The sequence below is a fragment of the Oreochromis aureus genome, linkage group 15 (genome assembly GCF_013358895.1).
Source record: "Oreochromis aureus strain Israel breed Guangdong linkage group 15, ZZ_aureus, whole genome shotgun sequence".
NCBI lineage: Eukaryota > Metazoa > Chordata > Actinopteri > Cichliformes > Cichlidae > Oreochromis > Oreochromis aureus.
The window spans coordinates 14,081,725-14,109,399 of NC_052956.1; the positions used below are offsets into that span (position 1 = coordinate 14,081,725).

General features: G+C 39.6%; 2 protein-coding genes across 2 annotated transcripts in view; both read left to right on the top strand.

The window, feature by feature from the left end:
* The window catches only part of ppp2r5a (protein phosphatase 2, regulatory subunit B', alpha isoform), a 57,203-nt gene extending 39,715 nt beyond the window's left edge, over positions 1-17,488 (top strand). Inside the window, exons 5-13 of the mRNA XM_031744750.2 lie at positions 6,725-6,855; positions 10,299-10,358; positions 11,264-11,372; positions 11,685-11,738; positions 11,900-11,950; positions 12,040-12,159; positions 13,178-13,305; positions 14,152-14,253; positions 15,393-17,488. Coding sequence (XP_031600610.2) covers positions 6,725-6,855; positions 10,299-10,358; positions 11,264-11,372; positions 11,685-11,738; positions 11,900-11,950; positions 12,040-12,159; positions 13,178-13,305; positions 14,152-14,253; positions 15,393-15,636 — 999 coding nt within the window. The 3' untranslated portion in view covers positions 15,637-17,488. The remainder of the gene's footprint in view (positions 1-6,724; positions 6,856-10,298; positions 10,359-11,263; positions 11,373-11,684; positions 11,739-11,899; positions 11,951-12,039; positions 12,160-13,177; positions 13,306-14,151; positions 14,254-15,392) is intronic.
* Positions 17,489-17,622: 134 nt separating this feature from the next.
* On the top strand, positions 17,623-25,504 carry opn8c (opsin 8, group member c). Its single transcript, XM_031744736.2, has 5 exons — positions 17,623-17,887; positions 19,313-19,581; positions 21,159-21,452; positions 21,582-21,913; positions 24,254-25,504. Exons 1-5 carry the CDS (start codon positions 17,784-17,786, stop codon positions 24,755-24,757), a joined length of 1,503 nt encoding a protein of 500 aa, XP_031600596.2. The 5' UTR covers positions 17,623-17,783; the 3' UTR covers positions 24,758-25,504.
* Positions 25,505-27,675: the final 2,171 nt, after the last annotated feature.

The following is a 27,675-nucleotide window of genomic DNA, read 5'->3' on the forward strand; positions in this document are numbered from 1 at the left end:
CAGTTGTAACCTTTCTTGACGAACATTTTTCTGATGTCGTTAATATAGAGTTCACTGATTCTCTCCACTTCTATGTTATTGACCAGTACATGTTACAAAAATGAAAGTGCCATTGTGTTTCAGGTCTTGTAGCAATAATTTGGTCCATGATAATTATTTATTTGCTTTGTTATTTAACATATTCACATCATAATTCGAAATGAACTCCCTTTGATGCGCTCAGTCTAGAGGTAGGGTAGGTTGGGTACCTGATCTCTGCTCAGCTGAGAGGTAGGAGACTCCAGGATGGCATTTCTCTTTTGGAATGTTTGAGAGCACCTCACTGCAAAAAGAGGTGGAGAGGGAGAAAGAACAGACACTTATAATTTTTGCGATTTTTGCTTGAATGTGACAAAAACTATTGATCAGGTAATTCTTGCAGCCATTTACAGATTCTGCTAATTGTTACAGGTGGTGTCTCATCTTACTGGAGTTTGTGTGCGTGATTAAACATAACAGGAGTCATTAAAGCCCATTGTGATGTGTTTTGGGAGTTCACATGCTTACAGTGCTCTCTGTAGATGAATCAGACTGTTAATATGTTGCAGCTCGTCTCCATGTGTCCTGGATCTGTACCCACCTACTGCAGGAATGTTTCACTTCTTGCGAAGCAGCAACTAAAAGGAACCACAAGGTCTGGAATGCCGGCTGGGGCACATCCGAGGTGCCTGCTCTGACTTTCCATGATGCGAGTGTGTCGTTTGTGAGCTTTAAATAGCTGCCAGTTGTTTACTCTTCAGGAAAGCGTACTGTGGTTGAAGCAAAGAGTGTGGGATGGATGTATGGGTGGTAGTAAAGGCAAGGCTTTGTTAGCCCTTAGCATAATACACACACAGCATGCGACTGGGTATTCAAAGATACTTCTAAGGTGCTCATAAAACACAGATGAGGCTTGGAGAGCTAGAGGAGGAGATGGAGGTTCACTAGTTTTGGTCAAGAATATTTTCTCTCTGGAAGGAAACACATGATCAAAATTATGAGCTTCCAAGACCACACCAGGAAAAATTCTAGTTATTGTGTCTTATACTGATAAAACTTTTTTCCTTTGTACTTTGAACCAGTAGCCGTTACACCTTAGTTACATACCTACCTAAAATAAACCCTGCAGTTAATTTGCTTTCTATTAATATTTCACGTTTCTATTATTGCATCACTGAACGTCCACACCCTTTTCACTCGTTAAAATGGGTGTGGACTATAGAGAAAATAAAACACAGCAGTTTAGAGTGAGGGGGAAAACAAACTGATAAAAAGAAATGCGTGTAATGCTAACTGTTAGCTTGTGGTTGGAAAATTTGGGGAGTGCAGTTCCTTATGACTGAATTCTGCCGATCTTCTTGCCCCGGTGGTATGGTGTTTCAGTATGTTGGTTTGGGCTTTTCTGTTACATGTTTACATGTTTTCCCTGTACTTGCGTGGTTTACAGCGTTCTGTCATAATTCAGTCATGGTGGGTAGGTTAATTGGTGATTGTAAATTGGTTTTATGTATGGATGTAAGACTATATAGCTGTCTGTTTCTCTGTGTGACTCCTGTAATCAATTTGCAGTATGTCCAGAATGTAACCAGACTATTGCATAGAGATGGCTCGCAGTTCAGTGACTTGATAGATGGTTACATTCATAGCTTATTTATGAGGAGTTTGATAGTATCTGTCGTATTTCCTCATTGCTTTTGTGTTTTGACCAGAATGACAAAAACCACTCGGGTCAAAAAAGGGTACCACTCGGCCCTGTTTAAATGCTTGCAAATTGTTGAAATTAGAAAGAAGGAAGGCGTAAATTTTGTAATATTCTCAGCATTTTGCATATTGGAAACGATATGTAATAAGATTTTAAGAACTGTTAATTTAACATGGTTAGATTTATAGTAGTTAACTGACAAAGTAATTTTCTCAGCCTGGTGTAGCAGAGCAAAGTAAGGTGGTTAACCCAAGGAGCCATGCCACAGCATTTCTGCAGTAAACTGAAGGTGGAAAAACTGAGACATGTTGGAAGAAAGTGTGCTGATTTTTCACAAACATCGCAGGGTCATCATCTTCATCTAATTTTTAAAGTTTTCATCGTCGTCTGGCAAACACAAAATCAGTCAGAATTAAATACAAGTGCTTTGTGGCAATCAACCAACACCTACGGCATGGTATGTAACCAGTTAGAGGTTGCTAAAAATAGAAAGCAGAACCTGTGTGTACCAAAACTGAAAGTGAGAGTTCTGCAAAAGCACCAAATCCTGAAGAAGAGTAAACAATACTAAGAAAAAAACCCTAAAATAAAACAATCTCATGTAATGTCCCAACTGTAAAAGCAAACAATAACCAGTAGTTAGTAAAAACAATAGGATTTGCAAACGTGACATACATGAAATGGTTTGTATTTTTACAGTCTTAAACAACCAGTTAGCCTGCTAAGATCGAGTGAGCCTGGGTGAGTTTGATACCAAGCTGTGTCCCCTCTCTAGAACCCCAATTTTAAAGAGGTAAGAATACTGTGAAAAAAATCTAATAAACCCATATGTTACTCACAGTAGAACATAGTGCAAATGTAAAATTTTTCTGAGATATTTTAATATTTCTAGAAAAATATGAACTGATGAAATTGATGGCAAGCAACACATTTCAAAAAAGCCTGGATGTGGGCAGTGAGTTATGTGTTATGTTTACAAATCTTTGTGTTCTGCTTTTGTGCAAAGTTTTTTGGGGGAATTGGGCTTGCAACTGCATCCTGACTGGAGGAGTCATGTCAACAGATATTTTAACAAAATATCTGGAGCTTCATGCTACAGTGGTGTCAGTTCATTGTGACATTTGGCACAGCTACATCATAAATCATTTTCTTATGGCTCAACTACAGCTGCATTTATCATCTCAGATCTAAAAGTGTTGATAATATTGTTTTTAATTTATATTTGGCGCTACCTTTGATTAAAATCACATGTGACAATGTGACTTGATGTTTTTAATCGCACACAAAAGTGTGGTCATCTTAAATAACCAAAACAGCTTGTGAATACAGATGGACTAATTGTTTGAAGAGTCCTCTCACCACGGGTCACAGGCAGGAGGCAGATGGCCAGAGGAGAGGAGGAGGCACTAATTAAAGAAGTGAGAGAAACCTCAAGTATGAGCATGGTGCAATAATATAATATCCCTGTTAGCAGCTACACGTTGCTGTTTATTTGACAATCAATAAGGACCTCCGAAACGCCCAAAAACTGAAGTCACATCTGCTAACACAGGGTGCCATGTCATTCTCATGCATTACAGCTGAGCCGTTAATGTGACATTGTCCAGTCAGTGTCAGTGAGTGCCTGAGGTTTTCTACGCAAATAGAAAGCTGTTGTTTCACTTGAAAGTCATTGCAGTCAGTTTTTAACTCATCTTGCATGTACAGTACGTCTCTGTTCATGTTGTCTCCGTATACCCGGACAGGTCTATCAGAGGGGCCAAGTTTCTTAACATGTACACTAAATTCAGTAATAACTGGTTTCCATGGTTGTCATCTGTGCAGACTCATAATATTGTCATATATTTCTTTACATATTCAGTGGTTAATGAAATCATATCTGACGTCGACATCCCTTTTTTGTGGAAAAATACTCCTGATGACTTTATCCAGTGTGTCACCCTGTCATTGTTAAATATTGATATTACCTAAGGCACAAACAATATGTCTGAATAGCATGCTTTCATTTAAAAAAAAAAAACCTCCAATGTTCACATCCACATAACATTTTGTCACCACTGATAGTCGATCTGTGGTAATAAAGTTCAGCTGAGAGATCCGAGCGATTAATTTTCTGTCAATCAAGTTATTGTTTCAGCCCTGCTGCTGCACAGACCCCCTCGGGGTGTTTTCATGGAAACGACTAATCACTGTTTTGGCTTTGGCTTATAAATAAAATATTTAGTTACAGTTACATAAGTTAACATTTTTCATAACATACATTTATCACAAAGTAAACATTAGAAAGTGTGGATGGATAACCTTTGAAAATGACTCCTGACAAATTGATATGAAGCAGTCCTGCTTTAAAGAAATCAGCACAACATCCTGCAGATAGTTTGGATAGCTACTTTGGAATTAGTGTGTCGATTTTCTGCGATTTATGTATATTTTATAAATTTGTACTCCACTGAATCCTCACCGTAGTGAGTCATGTTTGCAGTTATGCAGAGGGCGTTACCCCACTTTAGCAGTGCTAGCCACCCCACGTAGTCTCAAAAATGACAAATTTAATCTCCACTTTTTGACTTTTTTCTCAAAATTTTGACTTTAACTATTCTTAATGTTACACAAAATCTAAACTATATAATATGTAAAGGTATCTATTAGTTGAATATCTTGCATTAAGTACATTAACCAGCTGGTGAAGGCACTGTAAAACTATTGTAGATTTGTGAGTGTCAGAATTTTAGACCTCCTGTTACCTCAGCATCCTGCTGAAAGTGGTCTGACCAGTTACTTTCCTTTCAAAATAAGTCAAAGTAAATTAAACCGAACAAACATTTCATGATCCCTAGTTTGTCTGTTGTATCTCATGTTTAATTGTAATATATACAGCTAAAAGTTTGAAACAAAGTGGGAAATATGGGAATGAGCAGGATGTGCTCTGATGAACCAGAGGAAAGCCTAATAGCTAGCTGCTCATTTGCAGCATAGAGAAAGCGGTTGTGCCATTTAACAGCCAGATTTTTGGTTCAGAGCTGAATGAATGTGAATCAGCACCGTGCAGAAGAACAACATGTGAAACCCTTTTTCTGGATATAGTTAAAAATAGATTTTCAGCTCTGTCACCAAGGTGCTGATGACATGCTAGTGGAAGATGAGTGCCATACCCCGAAGCTGATCGGAGCCTGAAAACACTCCATTTGAACTCGGTGGCATCGGCTTGGCTCCCTTCAACAGTATTGTAATAATGAGTCATCACATGTTACTGCAAGTGGCTGCTTTACACCAGGGCTCTCAAATCTGTTTAAATGATAGAGAATTCACTCACACATGCTCTGTGCTTGTTAGATAAGATGTTGGTAGCTGGTTAAGCACCTCCTGTGTTATCTCTTATGTATATATGTTTGCATAATTTTAGGTGACAGCTGGCTCAGTGGATGTAAGTCACTTTAATCTGTTTTTAATAATAAGATGTGTCAAGAGACAATGTGGCAGTGTGAAACAGTCACTTGATGTGATGAAAGCCATGAAGAATTATAACCTGAATGTACACCACTCCCTTTCTTTACACAGAGTGGGTCTGCTGCTTTACTCTGTGAGCAGTTTGACTGTAAACTGACCCTTTTTTGTGAGGAGTACCTGCTCTGCACCAGACAACATACAGAAATAGCAAGTTGATTACCTAATCATAGGCAGTATGTCAGTTGATAGCCACTACGACATCATATGATTTTTAGAATTATGACTATGAGGCCGTTGGTTTTCTTTCACCAGAAGTGAACATCTTTAGATGAGTGGGTAGACTTCTAAGTTAGCTACCTTGAGTAGCAATGTGCTGCTGAATGCAGTTAAGGGTGCACTATTTTTGGCCATCAGGAGTACTGTGGAGTGTATCCAGAAGGATCCTTCATTAACTGAACACCTTTCTTACTTCCAGCTAGTAATATGATGCAAAAATTAAGATGAGCAAGAACGAAACAATTACCCAGCTCGCTTTCCTCAGTAGGGCAAAAATGATAGACGGAAATAAACAGTTCCCTAGAATCTAAAAATACTGTCCAGCACTAATAATCTGTATGGGTGCAATGCACAAGCACACACATAGCTCTGCTAGTTAATGCTAAGTAACAGACTAGAACTAGAACTTCACTCAACAAAATGCGCGCACACAGAATAAAGAAGTCCAGTTTAATGACCGGGCTGCAGTTATATCAGGACAGCTTTCGATCTGTGGCCACGCCCCTAACGCGGTTCTCCGGGGGGGGGGGGAGGGAATGCTGTTATGAAACTATCCAAAACACAAGCTTTGCATTTAAAAAAATAAATAAAAAAATAAACTTCAAAAATAAGCCGTAACACAGCCAAGAGGTTCAGTTCAGTGGGTCAGTAAAAGCAGCCACGCCCAGTAATGCATGATTTTAGGTCTTAATGTAGTCTAAGCAGACGAGTTATAACTATTAGTTATTAAGAAATAATAAAAGTTACCTTTAGCATTACCAGTGGAGTTTAATGGGGCTGACTTGCTTTAAGAGACACGAGAGCCTGGTAATTTGTGTAAGACATCGTGTGAAGTGTTTTGTTTTTTTGGTTTTACAGCTTGTTTTTGCAGCCCTGAAGTGACCAGAAAAAACCCCTTTTGCCTGTTTAAGGTTGTAAGCTGTAACCTTAAGGAAGGGTAATAAATACACAGAACTACTATCACAGTGTGTGATCTTCACAATATTTTAGTATTAAGAAGAAAGCATTACATATTTATGAAATACAAAATTCAGCCACACTGCACACCAGAGGCAGTGTATTGAATGAGTCATTTAGTAGTCGCATTCATAGTGAGATGAAATGCGTCATGAACTCAACTCAAAAGATGACTGATTATATCTTACCATGACTATTATTAATCACGTCACAGCATTTAAAAATATAAGCTTTTGTGTCCAACCAGTGACGACCACCAGCCGACCTTCAGAAGGCCTAATAATACTGTGCTAAGTGTTCAAGTGTTTCTCTTTGTCTTTAAAGTTGCTGGAGCTGTTTGACAGTGAGGACCCAAGGGAGCGGGACTTCCTAAAGACCATCCTGCATCGAATTTATGGAAAGTTCCTGGGATTGCGGGCCTTCATCAGGAAGCAGATTAACAACATTTTCTTGCGGTGAGTTAACAGCAGGTAGAAAACGTGTCTTAGTTCATATTGTTTTCCTTTCATGTGGTTTTAAAGAACATGAGGCAGAAAATCACAAAAAAAACACACCAATTGTGTATGTTTCTGTTCTGTGTCCTGTGTACTGTTTGTTTGTATATGTGTCTTTCTGGCTGCTGTTACTACCAAATTTCCCCTTGTGGGACAATTAAAGGATTATTCTATTCTATTCTATTCTATTCTATTCTATTCTATTCTATTCTATTAAGCAGTAACCACATGCATACAAGAGGTTGGTTTTAATGATCAGAAATAAGTTATCTTAAATATATGCACATCGGTCATTCATGTGTGTAGTCACCTCCCAGAGGCCCATTTTGAGCTGGGAAAGTCCCTGTAATCAGAATGTCTCTAGATCCAAACACCTGTTCCCTGTATTTGTTTTTACCTGTCATTAGCCAGTTGCTCTGAGTTAGACTAGAGACTTGGCCTTCTGGGACAGAAACCAACAGGCAGTAGCTTACCATGAAGTACGTAGTCTTACACAAGAACTTTCTCGGGGGACTAAGCTTTTGTTTCAACCCGATAAGCCAGTCACTAAATTTAGTTAAGGTATCAAAAAGTCTTTTGGGATGTAATGCAAATTAAGGGCATATAAAATAGACCCAAGAACATCTATAACTTATTATGCACTGTCTTTTTAAGATAATTTTTGTTATACTTACAATTTAAAAAGAGTGAGAAGAAAAAGAAGAACTGTTAATGGATAATTTTGAACAGGTGTATTATAGCACTTCACTGGGTACATGTAACCCAATTTGATCTCTAGTGAGTTGGGCCAGGAGAGCAGCTGCACTGTAAACCCCTATGGAAACCCCCCAAAAAGCACCTACATTTTTTGGGTGTCACTAAACAGACTAAAATCTTTCACATTTAATGTTTTTTTTTTTTTTTGTTTTGTTTTGTTTTTTAAGTGAGTAAATGTCAAGATTATTGTGGGGTTCTTTTTGTTTGTTTGTTTGTTTTTTTACATTTAGCAGGTTATCTTAAAGACACAAAACCTTTAAAGTTTGTTTTCATTTTGTTTTGGGGTTTGGGGTTTTTTTGTTTTGTTTTTTTGTTTTTAAACAGACAAAATTCAACTATTTTTAATTTTATATCTGATTTAAACAACGTATTTAGATCTGATATTTTTCTCTACAGTTTCAAGAATAAGAATTATTATGTTTCTTTACTTTCTCTTGTGTAGTATTGGGAAAAATGCAAAATCATGAATTTCACAGAGCCAATCAGTGGGCTCAGTTGGGTCCTCTGGTAGGCTGAATGTTTTAAGCCGCTGCTTCTATTAAAGCAGATCATCTTCATTTATTTCTGACTAAACAAAACAAGAAGAGGCACAAAACCAATACAAACCTGTTTTGAGTTGTCTTATTCCCTCATTAGATATTGTATTCAGAGGTTTTGGCCTCCGCTCCTTAACGGTTCTTCCATATAAGTTCGACCAAATATGAAAAAAGGTTTCCACCTGATCCCCAAACAAATGGCGCTAGATGGCCTCCCTTCCCTGAGTCTGGTTCTGCCGGAATTTCTTTCTATTAAAAGGGAGTTTTTCCTTCCCACTGTCACCAAAGCGCTTGCTCATAGGGGATCATCTCATTGTTGGGGTTTCTCTGTGTTATTGTAGGGTCTTAACCTTACAATATAAAGCACCTTGAGGCAACTGTTGTTGTGATTTGGCACTATACAGATAAAATGAAATGGAATTGAGTTGAAAATTGAACCCATTAAAAAATGTACTTGCATACTATGAACATTTTCTGCGCTATGTTATGTGGTGATGTATTCCCCTCTAACACCATGATATTTTGAGGGGTTTATTAAATAGGTGAGAGTCTTGGTTTATTTGGTACTGCACTTCTGTCAGTGATGCAAATTCATCATCTGACTGTTAACGAGAGGATACGGATAACCATACAGACAACCCCCTGGGTTCGTCAGCAGAGACTTTACATTACAATTCACTGAGTGCACACCCGAGGCTTTAAGCAGACTTCAAAGAAGTGCAACAGGAATGACTTCTCGACCATCTTTACTCCAGCTCTTCACGTCTGCACCAGAGGTTTAAGGTTTATAGCTCACAGAATAAGCTGTCCCCAATAAAATCCAATAAATAGTCTTCTGACAAAGTAATACAGCAGTATACAACAAATTTATTAGAACCAAACAACAGCTACCCTAAATTAAAAATTTTCTAAATGCCAAAATCATGTTGTGTAATGGTTAATTTACCCATATGCACAAGCTCTTTAATCAAAATTATATTTTTAATGGTAAAATATTGTTGTTGTCCATCAATTTTTAAATTAGCTGTTTTATGTTTTTTTTAAAAAGCAGAAAAATGGTAAAGTTAATTTTTTTTTCTTTATTAAGATACCAAATTGCAGCAATTAATTCCTGAGCAGGCACATTACTTTTATTGGCTGAATGTTATGTTTGACTAACTTCTCAGAGAAGTCCAGTGTGTCAGCTCAAATTTGGATATATTAAAAAAAGTAACTTCATTTGTGTAATAAATACAATTGTTAGTTTTGAACAAGTGTTTTGTTTTTCGTTTTTTTAATATAGATTTTTGAAAAACTGATGAGCACTATATACAGTCAGTTCTTTTAAGTTTTAGTGTTTCTGGTCTGTTCAGTTGACCACCTCTTGCACAAAGTGAGCTAAAATCTTCACTCAGATTCACTCCAGGCTTTAAACACCAGGAGAAGTAAAACGGTTGAGTTGGAGGTGTCACTTACTCCCGGCAGCAGTGTGTTATGTCCTTACTGCTCCTGTTGCTGCGTGACAATGAGCTTCAGATGATTGAAACAGGGGACACTTGATGTCATTTCCAACAGGCAAGGTGGCAAAACGGGTGCACCCACTTTGACCATCTGCCATAGAGGATAAAAATAGTGCCACAGTTGTCAGGCTCTGTCTGTACATACCAGGGCTGCACAGCTAGATGGAAATGTGTTACCAAACAGAGGAGCTAAATGATGCATGGATCATTTACTTACATAAGAGCCTCCCAGTGTGAAGCCAAATATGTTTGATTTTTCCAGATAATTATTAATTCCCTGCGTAGATTAGACTTAAAGAATTAGCTTTTTCTTTTTGGCCACAAGTATGCAGGAGATGCCTGTTTTCTGTGGGTTTAGTTTTAGGCTCCAATCATAAATGAGCTAATTATAAAGGCTATGATAGTATAATTTTGTAGTATTCTTGATTAGGAATCATGAAATCTCAGTGTAATGGTACTTACCCGACTTGGATCCCAAATCAGAGTGATAGCATTTGAAAGGAGCGCAGCGTTGGGAGCGGTGCTAATCAATTATTCTGATCAGGGTGCTCTGCTTTCACAGTTGTGACGTGTTTGATAATTTCCATCGTCAATGTGTTTGCTGCTGTTCCAGGTTCATATATGAAACCGAACACTTCAATGGAGTTGCTGAACTGTTAGAGATCCTGGGAAGGTGAGTGACAAAATGTTGTGTGATGTAAAGTTACACAGCACTGTACACTAAAGCTGATCATCAGACTCGTTTATTGATCTATGAATTGAATGAAATTGTAACTTCTAAGAAGGATTTCTTTGTTATATAAGATGTTAAACTCATAAAATTCTCCCCAAACCACTACTCTTCCTATAGTATTGGTCAATTCTAGTCACACTTACAGTGATCAGCTAATGGGTTTTCATCAAAATTGTGCTCAAGGTCACATACAACATAACCTGCGTGGACACCACTTAAAATTTCACCAAATCCTTGATCCTGATGTGTTGAACAACAATTTTAGCAAAGTCGTTAACATCACTTTCTCTATGTTGATAAATTGTGCATGAAAAATCATAGAAATAGTCATGAAATGCTAAATGATGTTATATCTTGAAATATTGTATGTTGCATATTACCTGATAGAAGGTGGTGATCATGGAGGGAGTGATCCTATTGGTTGACTCTCACACTACAAAGGTGTGGTTGTGGCCTCGCATTAGTAAAACGATCATGTGATGGTGTGCTCACATATTTTCATGCTCAATATGGCCGTGGTTAATACTGACCATGCAGTCATAGCACTCCTGAACTCAGACACCCTCAGTTGGTAGATTAATTTGACCTGGTCATAACTTTTGAGCCCACTTGGACGTCTCAGTGGGTTTTAATCCTCATTGGTTTGTGCAATACAGCCAACCAGTGACAAGAAAACGCATCACTATCTTCTGTAGTTACAATAACCTGCGAGTTAGTTTTACTTGCTAATGTTGAGTTAAACGGCTCTTCAGGTCTTTTTAAAGCCATGCTCTGCTCTTTTCTCACAGTTCATGCTGCTGTTTTGTGTGTAATCTAACGTTGTCCTGCTGTTTCTCTGTTTGCAGTATCATCAACGGGTTTGCATTGCCTCTGAAAGCCGAGCACAAGCAGTTTCTGATGAAGGTGCTCATCCCGTTACACACAGCTAAAGGATTGGCTCTTTTTCATGCCCAGGTAGAGGAAACTCTTCACCGTATCCTGGAAACATTATTGGGGGTTTTGATTTGTGTCATTGCACAGAAACTGTTAGTGTGAATTATGAAGCTGCTTGTCTCAGGAGGATTAAGCAAGGCGATGGTGTAATCTCTGTACTGCAGCACCTTCTAGTGGCTCGGAAATTAAAATACTTATTTAAGAATTCACTGCTTTGTTCAACACAGTGGGGATGAATTAAAATAATTATATTATTTTCAAATGGTGTGATGCCTACTTTGTCTGATGCAATTTTTGGGTTTGTTTGTGTTTATTTTTATCTGTGCTCCTCAGCTTGCCTACTGCGTGGTGCAGTTCTTGGAGAAGGATCCTACGCTTACAGAGCCGGTACTTTTTTTTTCTTTAATCATTTCTCCCACTGAAAGAACAAAGACTAGGCACTATATTTGTCTACACTGCAGAGAAATGTGTTGTGGATGCTAAAAGCAGCCCACTTAAATTGACACGAGAGAGAAAAACTCAAGGAATATTCTGTTTCTTTTTCAAAGGTGATCCGTGGTCTGCTGAAATTTTGGCCTAAAACCTGCAGCCAGAAAGAGGTAGACTGCATGTCTACAAATAGTCAACACATTTAAAATCTGTATGCTGCCAGCCACATTTCAATATTCTGCACCTCCTGTCCAATTAGGTGATGTTTCTGGGCGAAATTGAAGAGATTCTGGATGTCATCGAACCAACGCAGTTCAAGAAGATCCAGGAGCCACTATTCAAGCAGATCTCCAAATGTGTGACTAATCCACACTTTCAGGTATGCTTTTAAAAATATTGCAGTATAAAAGTTCATCTTTAAAGCTGTTTTTCACACGCGAAATGTTGTTAAAATCTGGTCAGATTATGGTCCAAAGGTGGTGTTGCTCATATGAAGTACAGAAGAAGGTCTCTGCGCCCAACATGTTCTTACTACAGGAAGTACTGTTTCAGGGTTGAGAGCCAGCACATTTAAGAAAAGTGCATCAAACATTTTTAATATTTGTAATATGTTTTTTGATGGTAGAGGTGGTTTGTGTTAGTAATTTTGTATTTTGCTGGTTTATAGTTTATTAATCATTAGTTAGATGCTGTTAATATTTCAGTTAATTCCGTTTTTTTGTTTGCCGTGATTTTATTTCTGCAGATTACTTCTGTAACCCCTGCTGTGGTTGTTCAGTAATGGAAGGCTTAAATCACTATATTGGCAAGAACAGAAGTTAAATATTGAAGAGAAATGCTCAGATGGTCTTGTTCTGTGTTTCTGTAGTATAACATGAACCACTAGTACAGTAGTTAATGCTTTACTTATCACAAGCCACACAAACTGTTTCTTTTGAGAACCGTGGCTCTGTTTAGTTTAGTCAGGGCAGGAAGCAGGACACTCGATGACCACTTGAAAGCTACGAAAATCACCAGACCGTGCATAGACCTTGCTGCTGAATGAATGAATCGAATGTCTGATAAAATTGTGTTGAACATTTGCATTTGCGTTCTTTGATTCAACCTATAGGCTGCAGTGCACATGTAAAAGTGGTGTAAAACCCTTAATGAAATAAGAAAACTGAATTATGTTTAGCCTGAAGTGTCTTAGAAACCAACAGCTTTTCTTGTGTTATCATGACTGCTACATAGAAATTACCCATGTAAAGCTGGATTTATGCAAGAGGCACATGTCTGAAAGGGCTTTGGTCCCCTACTTTCTGAGCATCATTAACTAGGACACTTCCAAATTCCAGTCAGCTTTCATTGTTTTATTTTTTTAAACTGGAGTTTTTCTTCTTTCTCTGTGTTTGCAGGTAGCAGAGCGGGCGCTCTACTTCTGGAATAACGAGTACATCCTCAGCCTCATCGAAGAGAACATCGACAAGATCCTTCCCATCATGTTTGGCAGCCTGTACAGAATCTCCAAAGAACACTGGAATCCGTATGTACCGTGACCGCCGCACGCTAGAGAAAATTGTCATGCCACGAATAAAAGTCAAAGGACCCCTTTCAACCACATCTATGAGAAATGTGCACTGAAACCTGCTGCTGTGTCTGTGTTAAGGCTGCTCTCGTGAGCTTTTCTTAAGAATGTGTTGACATGTACACATGGCAGGCGAGACAAAAAGACGCCATCGTGTCTGACACATCTCACACATCATTTAGCATAGATCTTGGAGGTCAAAGTATTACAAACCTCTCTGAGAACAGTGCATGCTCTTGTAACCCTCTTGCAGGGATTTTGATCATGAGTGGTTAACTTGGAAAGCTTAAAACAATGAATATTATTCCAGCTTTCCTGAAGCCAACAGCCACCTGTCATACACATTTACGAGTAGGATGTAGCTCACACGTGTTTTTCTGCATCGCTTTGTACTGTTTTCACTGTAAAAGCGGTGAAGCTAAATCTAATCTGGCTAATTCATTCAGCTGATTTGCCTTCCTGTTTATGATTAGCTGCACTCAAACCTCTCAATTCAGGTTGTCAGTTGCCATTTTGCAGTTAGAGATTTGTTGACACACACACACACAAAACTTTGGGATGCGTGTAATCCAGTTATTTATTAAAACAAGGTTTGAGCATCACAAAAACTACAGAAGTTTCTAACAAAAATGTAAAGGCACCAGGAGATGGAGAAATGTGTGTGAAAACTAGTGTTGGCTGGTTTGGGAATGATTCACCAGCAAATAGATTTTCTGTACAGTTACAGCGAAATATGATATTAAGCCACTCGTGCACATTTCACAGCTGTGTTGCTGATGTCTGCACGTCTCTGTTGCGTTGCAGGACAATCGTAGCTCTTGTCTACAATGTGCTGAAGACGCTGATGGAGATGAACTGCACACTGTTCGATGAGTTGACGTCCTCCTATAAAGCAGACCGGCAACGGTGAGTGACTCGAACACTCGTTTTCCTGTCGTGTTTCTGTTATCTAAAGGAAAAATGTCTCTGAAGTGTTAATGTAATGCAGTGCAGCATCTGACACATAACTTCAGAAATCATTTACAATGTTTTTGCTGATCTCATCTCTCTGTTTGATGTTTAATAGTGAAGAACTGGTCATTTTGGTTTGTTTTATGCATTAATCATTACATTTAAAGCCAGGTCCTGTGTTCTTCCCACCACAGGATTATTCATTAATTGCACAACATTCACCTGTCGCTTAGTCACTGCCAAACATTCATGCGTGAACAGATCACTTCATGTTAGAATGAAATGACACGACTGATGGCACCAACGATGTTTCCAAATCACTGACGCTCTGCTCGAGGTTTTAAGGATCACAGCCGACACAGCAGAAGGTGTTTTAATGAATGGGAGCAGAAGACGAGTGTCAGCAGGTCAAAGTAAAACTCACGCCTCCTCATGCAGATTCATTTAATGTTTAGCAACCAGAAGCAGAGTGGAGGAAAAGGAAGAAAACGAGTATTATATCTAGCATGGCTGACAATGTTTCTGCTTGTAATAATGGCCTGAGAATAAAAAAATGTATGATAACAATTTAGACGATCAAGTCATTTAGTTTTAATCATAATTTGGACATCCATGCTCTTTTAGTTTTTGTCAACTACATATAATAACTGACTAAAATATAAAATGTAAAGCTTTGTTTTTACCAGTGAACATTGCTACACACAGTTTAGTCAGTTATTTTTCCTTGACATCAGATGCGAAATGTGTCTGTATGTCTCTTCACTTCCTCCCAGGTGTTCACGTTTTGTCACGTTGTTACCCAAAGCCCCCTCTCCTGATTCAAGGAGGTCAGATCAAATGTGCACGTCTGATCTTACTACACAGCTTAATTAGTTCAGATTGGATGTCATCTCTCCAGAACATCTTGTTTTTATTAATTTCATCATAGTTTTTGTCCTCATGCATGAGTTTTTATTTCGTTATCTTTATCTTTTGGTTAGGAAAAGATAGGTTGTTTTGATTAAAACTGTGATGAAACTTATTGGTTTGGCGATATCAACACTAGTGTCTGGTGTTTTGCTATGTTTTTGTTTTTAAATACTGTGATTTCACAGGGAAAAGAAGAAGGAGCAGGAGAGAGAAGAGCTGTGGAAGAAGCTGGAGGAGCTGAAGCTCAGCGACATGCCGCTGGTCCAGAACAACAGCCACGGGCTGCCGAGTGTCCAAAACAACAACAACAACAATAATAGTAACAGTAACCACGAGGACCAGGAAAGGAGCGCCGCTGCCGTCACCGCAGACGACAAAGACCCCGATGCCACCGCAGCCGTCAGCGAGAGCACCCCATGTGCCAAATGACACCGGACGTCAGTGTTTTACTCTGTAACGGTTTGATGCTGCGTTCAGGACTGCCGGGGTAGGATTAACAGAGACGTAAAAACACAAATCACACCTCAGCAGTATATGAAATCTACTTAGAGTGAACGCCAGCATTTCTTTGGCAAGAAAAAAAAATAAATCTATATTTCAACTTAAGACTATTTTTGGATGTTACAGTGTGGCTGCAGTATACTGTTTATTTGTCTGATCAAAGATTTATCCTTTCACATTTAGTTTCTTAACTGAAAATGTTTCTTTTCGTTATATTCGTTGTATGATACGCGGGGACGGGGGAGGAGATAACGATGACTTGAATTCAATGTTTCCGATTTGTGCTGCACTTAGAAGAGCTGAACAGCTATTTAAAGATGTCTATTTTTAATGTGCTTTTTTCCTCATTGCTGCCAACACTTAAGAGAACGGCAAAAAATTATTATTTTTTGTTTTTGGGGGGTGGGGTGGGGGGGTGTTTGGGACCAGACCCAAAAAGAAAACATTTAGTGTGCATTAAGATACAGGAAAGCTAAAGAAGACAGCCACTTCCTTTTTTAAAGATGGCCAAAATGGATAGAGATATTAATCCCAGATATAGAGTGAGCGCTCTGTAAATGATTCTACCTGAGACGATGAATTTATTTAACAATAAGAGTAAACACTTATTTTTGTGTTTCAGGTGTTGGTAAAAATGTATTCATCTGGGTGATGCTGATTTGAAAAACGCAGAGCTGTGTTTATAAAATTATTTACACTAAAGTATTGAGAAAGAGCTTTTCAACAAAGGAAATATATTTCTTAATAACTGGAGTTTTAAAGGAGAAGTTCAGCATTGTTTCTTTTTTTAAGGCAAGGGGAAGAGGTTGAATATATGTGGTGAATGTGAAGCAGCTGGCCTGGCTCTATCCTGAGAAATAAAATCCACCCAAACAGCACCTACGAAGCTTAAAAATTAAAGAGAGATGTGGTTTGTTTAATCCATGCAGACGCCTGCAGTGTTAGAGGAGTTGGAGAAGCTGGTGGGTGAACTTTATTAGCTTCAGGCTGCTTATTCAAACCAATCTTCACCTCTTACTCAGATATTTCCCAAGCTGCTAAACTATTCCTTTAAAAATGAAAAGAGAGAGACCTACAGTGCTATATTTTTCCAGTGTATTGATAACCCGAATATTTTTGGATGTTTCCTTTTTTTGCAGCTGGCTCATGGTGGGATGCAGGATGCGCTTGAGTGTATATTTGTTGCGTGGGTGTATATGTGTATATGTTAGCTTGGAGGCTACTTAAAGGGAAAATGCCACTCGGTTTCTGATTTAATGTACAGCGTAACATTTCAGTGGTCTGAGAAAAGTGCAGTCAGTGCAAAGACTTCTACACGTCTTAGACATTTGATGCACAGAAGGCTTTCGTGTTACCATGTATTTTTATGTCCTAACCAAACGAGGCCCTTTATGACGTAGTGCAACAAAGGAAACCCAGTCTTTTACCATCTATGCCTCTTCACTGTCTCTTTTCTACAGACTTCATGAAGTCACGATTGCTTTTATTCTCCAGTTTCTGATGTTGACAACTGATGAACGTCTTCATTAAACTAGTGTAACTGCCATTGGATTGTAGGAACGACTGGTGAGAGGGTTTCTTTCTCTCGACTGAATGGTTTTCCCTCTGAAGCTCGTAGTTTTCAAGCTTTATATTTTAGGTCAAGTCTTTCTGATGCCTTTTCTGTCAGTACAGCATTCCAGCCTCTGTGACATTGAAAGAAACTACATGGGGAGCCTGTTTTGTAATCACAGATCTTATTTAGGTTTCACCATTAAATAAAGTCTACTTTATCTTTCTACTCAAAGCCTCCAGCTGTCTTTTTTTTCCTCCTTTGACTTTTTTGCTTTCTTGCAGTTCTTCATAGAGGTCAGCAGATGGTGCCTCAACCTGCCATAAGCTACAGTGATGATTATTATGCTTCCTATTGTGCAGCTCGGGGACCAGAACCAGCCCTGATGTGGTGCTATTATACCAGCATTGCTGCACAGGAGTGAAAATACATGGGAACTTAGCATGAAATTAAGTATTTTCAATGTAGATCAATTATCTGAATGATTAAGTTTTAAATACTTGGTTTTTGGTTTCAAGGGCTCATGAAATCAGCTCAGCAGAAGTTTGTTCTAACCTTTGTGAAGCAGCCATCAGAACATGATTGCACCGAGGTCATAAAGGGATGGACGGGGTCAACAATAACCAGGTAGCCTCCAACATATAAATGAACCCCCCACTATTACTCCATCAACAGTTGATACAAGGCTTGATGGATCCATGCTTGCATTTATCCAATTATGTGTTGCCCATGTGAACTGTAGTTCAGTTTCCTTTTCTTGAAACAGGAAACCCACACCGGGTGTCACTCCTGCTGCTATCACCATCTGCATCAAGACTTGACATATTGTGCATTCAGAGATGCTCTTCTGCACATCTTCTGCACATCTTGGATGTAGTGAGTGGTTAGGTTACTCAGTTTTCCTCACTTCAAAGCAGTCTGGCCATTTTCCTCTGACGTCAACAAGGTATCTTCACCCAGAGAACTGCTGCTCACTGGATGTTTTCATTTTTTTAGGCCACCCTCTGTGACGCATAAAGATGGTTGTCTGAGGCAGGCTGTTTGACAACAACCATACAGGTCACTTATGTCTCTTTTGTTCCCAATTCTGATGTTCAGTTTGAACTTCAGCATGCCATCTTCACCATGTCCACATAGCAAAATGTGCAAAATGAGTTGACGGACACGTCTTCCAAGAAATGTGTGGCTCAAAAAGATGAACTACAAGTGAATCTCCGTTTAGCCACTGAAACAGTCGTAGTTTTAACAGGTTTTGCAACACAGCTTTGAGGAGTGTACACTTGCATTTAATCCACTTAATCTTCCGAAAAGTTTACCAAATAAAATTTTGTGCATTGGTCTCACACTGCGAGCCATGTAGGTTTTTGACATCTCTAGATGTCACCTATCAGTTTCTGACCTCTGCATGGGAGATGTTGGTCTTTTGAGGCCAGAAGTGCCATATTTGGATGAGAGGGTGACTAATGTACCACACTACTAAAACGCTAGATATTCACTCACCAAAAAAGAATCATAAATCTCCCAGATGGTTTATATTATTAAAAAAAAATCCCATTAAAAATGCTTCAAAAGGAACCACAGCATAAACACAGCTTGCTATGATCCACCTACAGGTGTGTGCCAGCACACCTGTAAATCAAAGCAGCCATGCCACCTTTTAGTTATAAAACACCACCTCCTCTATGGTTATTATGAGGGCAGAAATTGGCCACAGAGAATGAAAACCCATCTTTGTACCACGCTTTGAAAAGTTCATCTAATGTCTCAAGTTTTTGATTTTAACGTCGAAGTCTGACTCGCTTTTGGACCCAGCCTCAACTGGCCGCTGGAGGAACTGCAGTTTCTGGCTCTCTGATGTGGTTTTCCCCTGGAAGTTGAAGTCAACAAAATATAGAGGAACCATAATATTGCAGGATTAAAAATAAACTAAACTATAATACCTTAGCATAAATGTAAACATAGCTGGTTAGACTGTAAAAGCTCAGGCTGTTGGAGATATTGTGGTGGCATTTGCAAGTTAAGCCAAAGTCCTTATAACGTCCTTGTCTACAGACCTCCTGGATCCCCATCCTCCGTGTATTTAACGGACATCACACACTTGAGTTACCATGGCGACAGGACCCCGTGCATAAAAGAAAGTCAGCCTCATCTCCCTTTGACAGACAGGACTGGATTTCAGCCGCTGCAGCATCAGCAGCAGCAGCAGCAGCAGCGACCGATGCCTCTGAACTCCTCTGATGGAAACCGGACCACCTCCGCCTTCACCTCCAAACTTACCCCAGCTGCTGACATATGCGTGGGACTGGCCATCTTCTCCATCGGTATGCTCATTTATCTGTTTCTGCTTTACCTAGAAAACCCAAAAAATACCTGGAATTTCGACTAAATATAAATTATTTAAACTGCAATTGTTTAATTTCCCTTTTTTACTTTCTTTTGGTTCATTTTCAGAGAACTTCTCAGATCTTTGACTTTTAGTTGTCTGCAGGGCTCAGTCGCTCATTAAACTAGTTACACTTGACTAGGAGTGCTGAAGGTGTGCATTGCAATAGCAGTAACTATAAGTAGGGATTTAACCTGTATTGTATTGTCACTCATATAAATGTGTGCTCAGTTTGCCTCTAAGACGTCAATAATCCAGTTATTCTGCATGGTGGCGCTCACTTTGATATGTACGACCTAAAAATGAACTCCTAGGATGTCAGACTGCTGGGCAAATAGTGCAAAGTGCCTATAAGAAGGTTATTCTGCTAAAGAGGGTTTTCTTAGATTTTCCACACAAGTACACCACATCTATCGACATCAGGTGATTCTCAAACTAATGAGCAACACTCATATTAACAGCTTGATATGTCAAAAAAAGAGGGAAATATTTGTTGCTGGTCCAAAAAGTGAAGAACAAAAAAAAATTGTTCCTATTTATTACCCGTGTCCTTGAAACACAGGAGCAAAACAGGAATCTTGGCAGAGTTTTTGGCCAGTGATCTCAGGGTTTTGATCCAGAACTGCTTTCTATCACTTCAATTTTTATTTCAAACTTAACTCAGTCAGAGCATTCATATCGAGCAGCTTAGACTACCGTAACGCTCTTCATGCAGGATTATCCAAATCAACAGCTGGACTTCTGCTCATCCAGCAGCCAGAGTCCTTACACATAAGAGCCACTTCTATTAGTTCATTAAGCCTTCAGTGGTTTGGCCCCGCAGTACATCTCTGACATGCTCAATATTCGACCTGTCAGGTCATCAGGTGCAGATCTTTTAACAGAATTAGATCTGAGTGTGCTGAGAGTGCTTTTTTCACAAGCTTACACTAAAACCTTTAAACCCTGAACCATTAAATAATAGCTAATTTTCTATTGAACCTTCTTACAAATTATAAAAATAAGAATAAAAAAATCTAAATGTATTTGCTTATGTGAGTTTTGTGGAATTTATTTAGTTTTTTCAGGGGGAAGCAAATCACACTGATGTAGTCAGAAAACCTCAGTTATCAAATATGATACCCTCGGCATTAAGGGTTTAAGTGTGTTGTATTTTATTTTTATATATACTTTTATATTGCTTTTTTAAATTGCCTTGAGGCATCATTGTGAGCCTATGTTTTTATCTTTATATTAAACAACATTGACATTATCTATAATTAAATGTGCTATTTAAGTAAAACTGACATTGGCATATCTCATGGGAACATTTTCCATGGGATACACTCACTTTAAAGTAATAATAATGCCCTTTTGAAGGTATAAAATATGTAAACGGTTTTTGTTTTGTCTCAAAAACTTTCTAAATGCTTGCTAAGATTTTGGTCATAGCAATTATAAAAGTAGTGTTGCTTCCAAAGAGGCCAAATACTAAACTAATGCAGCAGTCTCCTTCTGACCTTCTTCCCGGTGCAGCTCTGCTCTCTGTCCTGGGGAATGGGCTGGTGCTGGTGATCTGTTACCTCAGGAGGAAGAAGATGGTGGGCTCGGAGCTGCTGTGTGTCAACCTGGCTGTTGTCGACTTCCTCTGCTGCATCTGCTTCTACCCGCTCGCCATCCTGTCCTCCTTCCACCACGCCTGGCTGGGAGAAAACGTCACGTGCGTTTACTACGGCTTCGGCTGCTACATCTTCGGCTTGTGCGGCATGTTCACCATCACTGCCATCAGCATCATCCGCTACCTAAAGACCTGCTACCGCTTGGCTTACGGTGAGGACTGTTGTCTTTAATTAATAAGAATTTGATGCTAAGAGTAGTAGTAGTAGTTTCATGTAAGTCATGTCCCAAATGCCCCCAATCCCCTGCAGTCTCTATCCTTTTTTTGCCTTCTTGCTGTAGCTGTGTGGCTGAAAGGAGCCAACATCCGCCTCTTGTGCTGTGCTATCTGGCTGGTTGCTACAGTGTGGTCCAGCTTCCCTCTGTTTGGCTGGGGCGAGTACGTCCCCGAGCCTTACGGACTGTCCTGCACAATCGCCTGGCGGGGTTATCACACCTCCGCCAAGGATGCCTTCTATGTCATCTGCTCCTTCGCCTGCTTCACGCTGGTTCCCGTCCTCCTCATTGTGGTGTCGCAGTGCAGGATCCTCTACAAGGTGTCCCGCTTCTCCTACTCGCTGTCTGCTAGAGGCATCCGCAACAACCTGCACCACGCTGAGAAGCGGCTCTCCATGGTGAGCTTCAGTCTTTACATTATCTCTGCAGACTTGATTTAGCATGACAATTGAATTTTTCACACTTGCTCTAGGTGCTTTAGGCTGACAGGGTCCCCAGCAACAGGAGCTTAGGCTGGAGACCTCAGTCACATCAACATGACAAAGCTGAGAGTTTGAGTTGACTTAACCGTAAACTTTAGAAAAACACACATGAACTGAGAATGTTGAGAAAATCCAGTGAAGGCAGCGCTTGAATTTGCTGCTCAGTGCACACCAACAGGAAATGCTCCATCAGTGGTCGAATAGTCCCAAAAATGACCATCCGTGTCTCTTCCTGATAACTGATCCTTGACCTCATCATCAGGTAACTACACCAGACTAGTCAGGTCATATAAAAGAGAACAACCCGAATATCCCGTGAAAAACATCACTCAAATACCACAGCTGTAATTTTAAAGAAAAAATTATATATACTAGCCTATAAAGTGAAACCAGATGCTTTTCATATTGAGTTCAGCTCATGTTGTCTGTTCCCACTGGGGAAATGATTAAGTGACCATGCAGCAAAGGATATTGAATAAGGAGGTGGCATGCAGGAGGAAAAGAGAAACACCACAGAGAAGATTCAATAATGTAGTGATGGAGGACGTGCAGAGGTGTAACAGAGGAGGATGCTAGAGACAGGATGGAGATGGAGGCAGATGATCCAGAGAGATTAGAGAGATTTTTTTTCATTTACATGTAAAACTATGTTCTGCACACAAGACAAAAACTTTATAAGAATTCAATTCAAGTTAAATAAACTGTCTTTATAGAGTTATCTCAAGATCCTTTATCTTGCAAAGTAAAAACCCTGCAATATAAGAGCAGCTGGTGACAGTGGGAAGGAAGAAGTCCCTCCTGACAGGAAGAGGCCTGCAGCAAAACCAAGCTGAGTGTGAACCATGAATATTACAACAGCAGGGTGTGGCATTAAATGAAAAACAGGCTAATAATTAGAGTTTACATGCTAGTTGCCAGTTATATCTCCTTTCCTTTCATATGGGATGGTCCAGTGTATCTAAAAAAGAAAACACTGAATCATCTTTCTTTAGGATTTGGAGCTTTTATAATTTCGAACCTTTCTCTGTAAAATTCTCACTTTGACCTTGTGGCATTAGATCAGACTTTATCAGTTATAGAGGTATTACAGTACTAATGCATTGTGAAGGTCGTACAGGCGATTCACATCTTTTACTCATCAGCCATTACTCATTGCTTTCATTTACCCCCCTGTGCATTTTTATTGTGCATCTAAACAAAGTTCTTCTTGGAGTTTTCAAGGCAATGGCCTATCTTGGTATGCAACAGGGTTTTGAACAAAGCTGATAATGACATGTATCTGTTAGAGACTTTGAAGCTGGAAGAAGAGCGTCCAGCGTTATCTCAGAACTAAACAATTGAGCCTCGTGTCTCTCCAAGTTGAGTCACACTTTATACTTGACTTGTCTTTTGTCTGTAGAACCTTTGATTTTAAATGTTTGACTCTCCTGCAGTTTATCACAGATATATTTCAGCCACATCAATCAATGTATTCTTCCTCTGAATGGAAGCGAGGATGTAATCAGTTCCGTTTGTCTATTTGTCTGTTTGTTAGCACTCTACTGTCCACAGGATTTCACATTTCTTTGTGATGGTAGATACCAATGACAGCTCAAGCTGATTTAAGTTTGGTGAAAATCCCCTCGAGGTCACAACAAACCAACTTTATATTACTCACAATCTTTTATCGATTGTCTTCATATTTTACAACAATCTAGACCTTGGGGGATACGAGTACCTAGGTTGGTTAAGCATTTGACCTTGACCTTCACTATCAGCACCCGAGGTCAAAGCTGACCTTGAAAAAAAATTCAAGAAATCCAGAGTACCAGGAGAGAGCCCACGAGGCCCAGAACACAGTGTAAGGCCGCAGATGACCAAGAAGTTGTAGGGAGGGGTTGCCTCTGTTATGTTTTTTCTATTAATATTTAAGGGAACCATTCCAGTGTCATGAGACGGAAAACATAAAGTGAAGGTAAAAATAACAAAAATATCGTTATATTTAAAAGAAACTCGTGTGGCTTTAAAAATAGAATCAATGCCGTCATTTTTTCCTGAACACGCTTGTCAATATTCACATGACCTTACGAGATCCGTTACTAGGAAAGTGTAGACATGAAATATTCAGTCTGCTGCACCACATGATCGTTGCTTTGTTTGAAAATGGATCGTTTCATAGGAAACACGTTATCTGTGTGTCAGAGATGATTCATCAGGTCTCTGATTAGTTTCCGGTGTACTAACTTACCCTCTCTACTCTGTTGCTTCCCCTTCCAGATGTTTTTCTGCATAAGTTTGGGTTTTGTAATTGCCTGGGCCCCCTACGCTGTCGTGTCCTTCCTTTTCATTTTCCACAAGGAGCACCGGTACATGGCTCCGGAGGGTTTCGTGTTGCCCGCCCTCTTCGCCAAAAGCTCCCACATCTACAACCCATTCATCTACTTCTACTTCAACAAGACTTTCCAGCGGGAGCTCCACCGGCTGCTTCTTTCAACCTACCACAAGCTGGGAGGAAACAGAGTCGGAGTCCACGTTACCACGGCCCATCAGGCCCCAAACCCCATCCATATTCAGCTCCAGGAACAAGGATCCTGCCAAAAGAATAAATTGGGCTCGACTCAGGATGGAACTCAAAGCAAACGCAAACATAAACGCAAAGTACTGCAGAGCAGCAACAACCACGGCAGGCTGGTGTACACCTGCTGGGGCTCCACGTCGAAGAAAGCCTCCACCATCTCCAATAATAAACCTGCCAGGGCCTCCATGCCTATCTCTATATAAACTCTAACAAATTAATTAGGGGTCATTGCACTAATGTTTGAGAAATTGCTGACTTCATCATGCATCCCAACAACCATTAGTCTAACCCACGTGGGCCAGGGTAGCGCGTAGTGTTGCATTTGAGTTCACCGAGACGAGCAGTTCACATATTTGGGCTAATTCTGTGTTGCCAGTGTTTCCCCTGCAGTCGCCGCAGCCTGCACCACTCTGTGTGTGTTGGGGAAGTTTTACAGTAAGAAACTTTTACAAGGTGTCATCATCTATGTGGTCTTAACTTATTGTAAAGAAAGCTGAAGAGGTTAAAACCACATCAAAACTGTATAGATATATATTTTTTGCTCTTTTGTCTCGTTTCTTGATTCGTGTTATTTGGACGAGCAGCTGTTGAGAAAAGCTGTGACCAGTCTGCCCGTTCTGCACGACTACGTTTTGAACACACACACAATTAGTGAATGTATCTTTGTCGCTGTCCTCTTTTTCAAACAATAACTTGCCTGCATGTGATGCGTTTGTGGGCTCTGTACTGCATTTGCTGATTTTGTAAGTTATGCGTGAGACTGTGAGAACGTATTTCGACCAGTGTGTGTCCAAATACTTCGACTCAGAGAGAAAGCATGTGAGGACTGTTCACAGGCGTCAGACGAACTGGAGTTCAGCGTGACAATGGAATTACATTTTTTAAAACGAGACTTGCAGTCTTTGAACATTTATGTAATTTGGACATTTCAGTGTTTCATTTTTAATAAACTTATAAAACAACTCAAAACCTTTTTGGTTTTTTGGTTTTTTCATTATGAAATATTGTTTCTCGGCATTGTGGCCATTGTTGTGGGTTTTTTAGGCACGTCTTAATATAAATGATTCATCATCAGTGTTTTAACCCTTATGTTGCCACACTAACGGCTAACTTCTGGGGAAAGCGGTGATGATTTGTCAGCCCAGACTGTGCCACCAAATTTCATCACAACTGGGGAAAACCCAGTTAAATTAGTTTTTATTTAGTTAAATATTTTCTTCTGAAATAAATAAATCACTTCATCAGTGTGGAAATGTAATATTACCTCTGAATGACAACAACAACAACAAAGCCTTGATTGTAAAAAGTAGTCATTATTGGGTGCCATCAGTAATTTAAAAGGAACTTACTTTGTGTGTCTGCAGTATAACAGAATAATTGATCGGAAGTACAAAAATCAAAACTGCTCTTCAAATCGGTTGACACAGAGCAGGGGTTGGAAAAGCAGACTGGACCACAAAACTGTGAATAGAACATGTGAGAAGGTTACTTTAAAGATGAACAACAAAAATCCTTGACCTTAACTATTTTAAAAAGTACTGGTGTGAAGGAGCGAAAAATCCATAACCTCAAAGAATAAGACGGCTGGGATGACTTTAGCAAAGGAACAGTTCAACAAAGAAATATTAGGAAGTTATGAGATGGAAAAACTCCAACCAGACATGATTATTTACTGGTTCAAAGTCCGAGTCTGATCCTCACAGAAGCCGTACCTAAAGCCCAAAGAGCGCAAACTAAATACTAAACATGGGAACTCTGATCTTCTGTGACGCCATTCGTGTCGCATATTTAAAAAAAACGCACCCTTCCTTGACATTTTATTATCTCATTATCATGCTTATTCATTCACATTTAAGTGTGGCTGAAGTGTCTGAAATTAATGAGAAACATTAATACAAGACTAGATCCATCTTAACTAAGAAAAAGGCTCCAAACCAGTCTATTCTCATTGTAATTATTTTCAAAATCTCTCAGGATTCTCGCATTTTTATTCAGACCATGCAGCTGTCTGAGGGTTCAACAGCTGCATGAACTGAAAGCAATAAAGTTTCCTCACAGAGCAGAAATGCGAGGCTTCATCTCGTGTCTTAACGCTTGTCTAATCACTTAATAGCTTCTGAAATGGTGATCAGTGGCTAAATGATTTGTCTAGAGCTCCTGGGGTTTAGAAACCTTATAGTGGCACTTCCTCAAATGACTTGTGGTGCCTTGATTTTTGTGTAAATGTGTCTCTAAACAACTGAAAGTTCACAGCATAGTGAAGCACAGCAGAGGTATTTCCTCTCAGGAGTTGATGTAGCCCAAAAGCTGAGCTATGAGAGGATACACATTGACCTTCCAGTGTAAATGAGCAACTGTTTGCTGTTTACAGTTTGTTCCGGTCTCACAGAATGGTCTAAAAACAGTTACTGCTTCTATAAAAAAAAAAAAGATAATTATCAAAGTCATGCACGATCAGTTTGCAGGTATGCTAATCAAGCTTTTTGCAGGGGCTTCGATGCTCTATGCTTGTGCAGACCACCAAACAGTTTCCCACAGATTGTGTGTGTGTGAAGTCACATGCACACACAAACACACATGCACAGGAAAAACAAACGGACTGAACGTGACCAACAGGGTGACATTTCTGTCTTAGTGTAGCAAAGCACCAAAATCCTGGACTCTGTGTTTCTATCAAAGGTCTTTGAAGATGAGCAGTGAGATGTGTAGCCGGTCTTTGTTTATGTGCTGGCGATGATGTAACCTCTCTTGACAATAGGGCGCACTGATGAGCCACAAAGCAGCTCAGTGTTTCCCTCATCATCCAAATCAGCAGGAGAGCTTAATTGCATCTCGCTGGTCTTCATCTGGAATATCACAACGACGCCAAACACTCACCAGAAAATGCTTTGAATGCTTAGCTGTCATAACTTTGTGTAATGCACTTGCTTATATTTGTTGGCTTTCATGTGTTTCTCTCTCTGCCTTCGGTTAAATGTCGTCACGCCTCAGCGTTAATCATTTGCTCTTTGATGCAGTGGTTAGCACTGTTGACTCAAACCAACAAGGTCGTGGGTTCAAATCCACTGCCCGGTTCTCTCCAGGTGCTCCAAATGCAGGCTTGTTAGGTTAACTGGTGCTT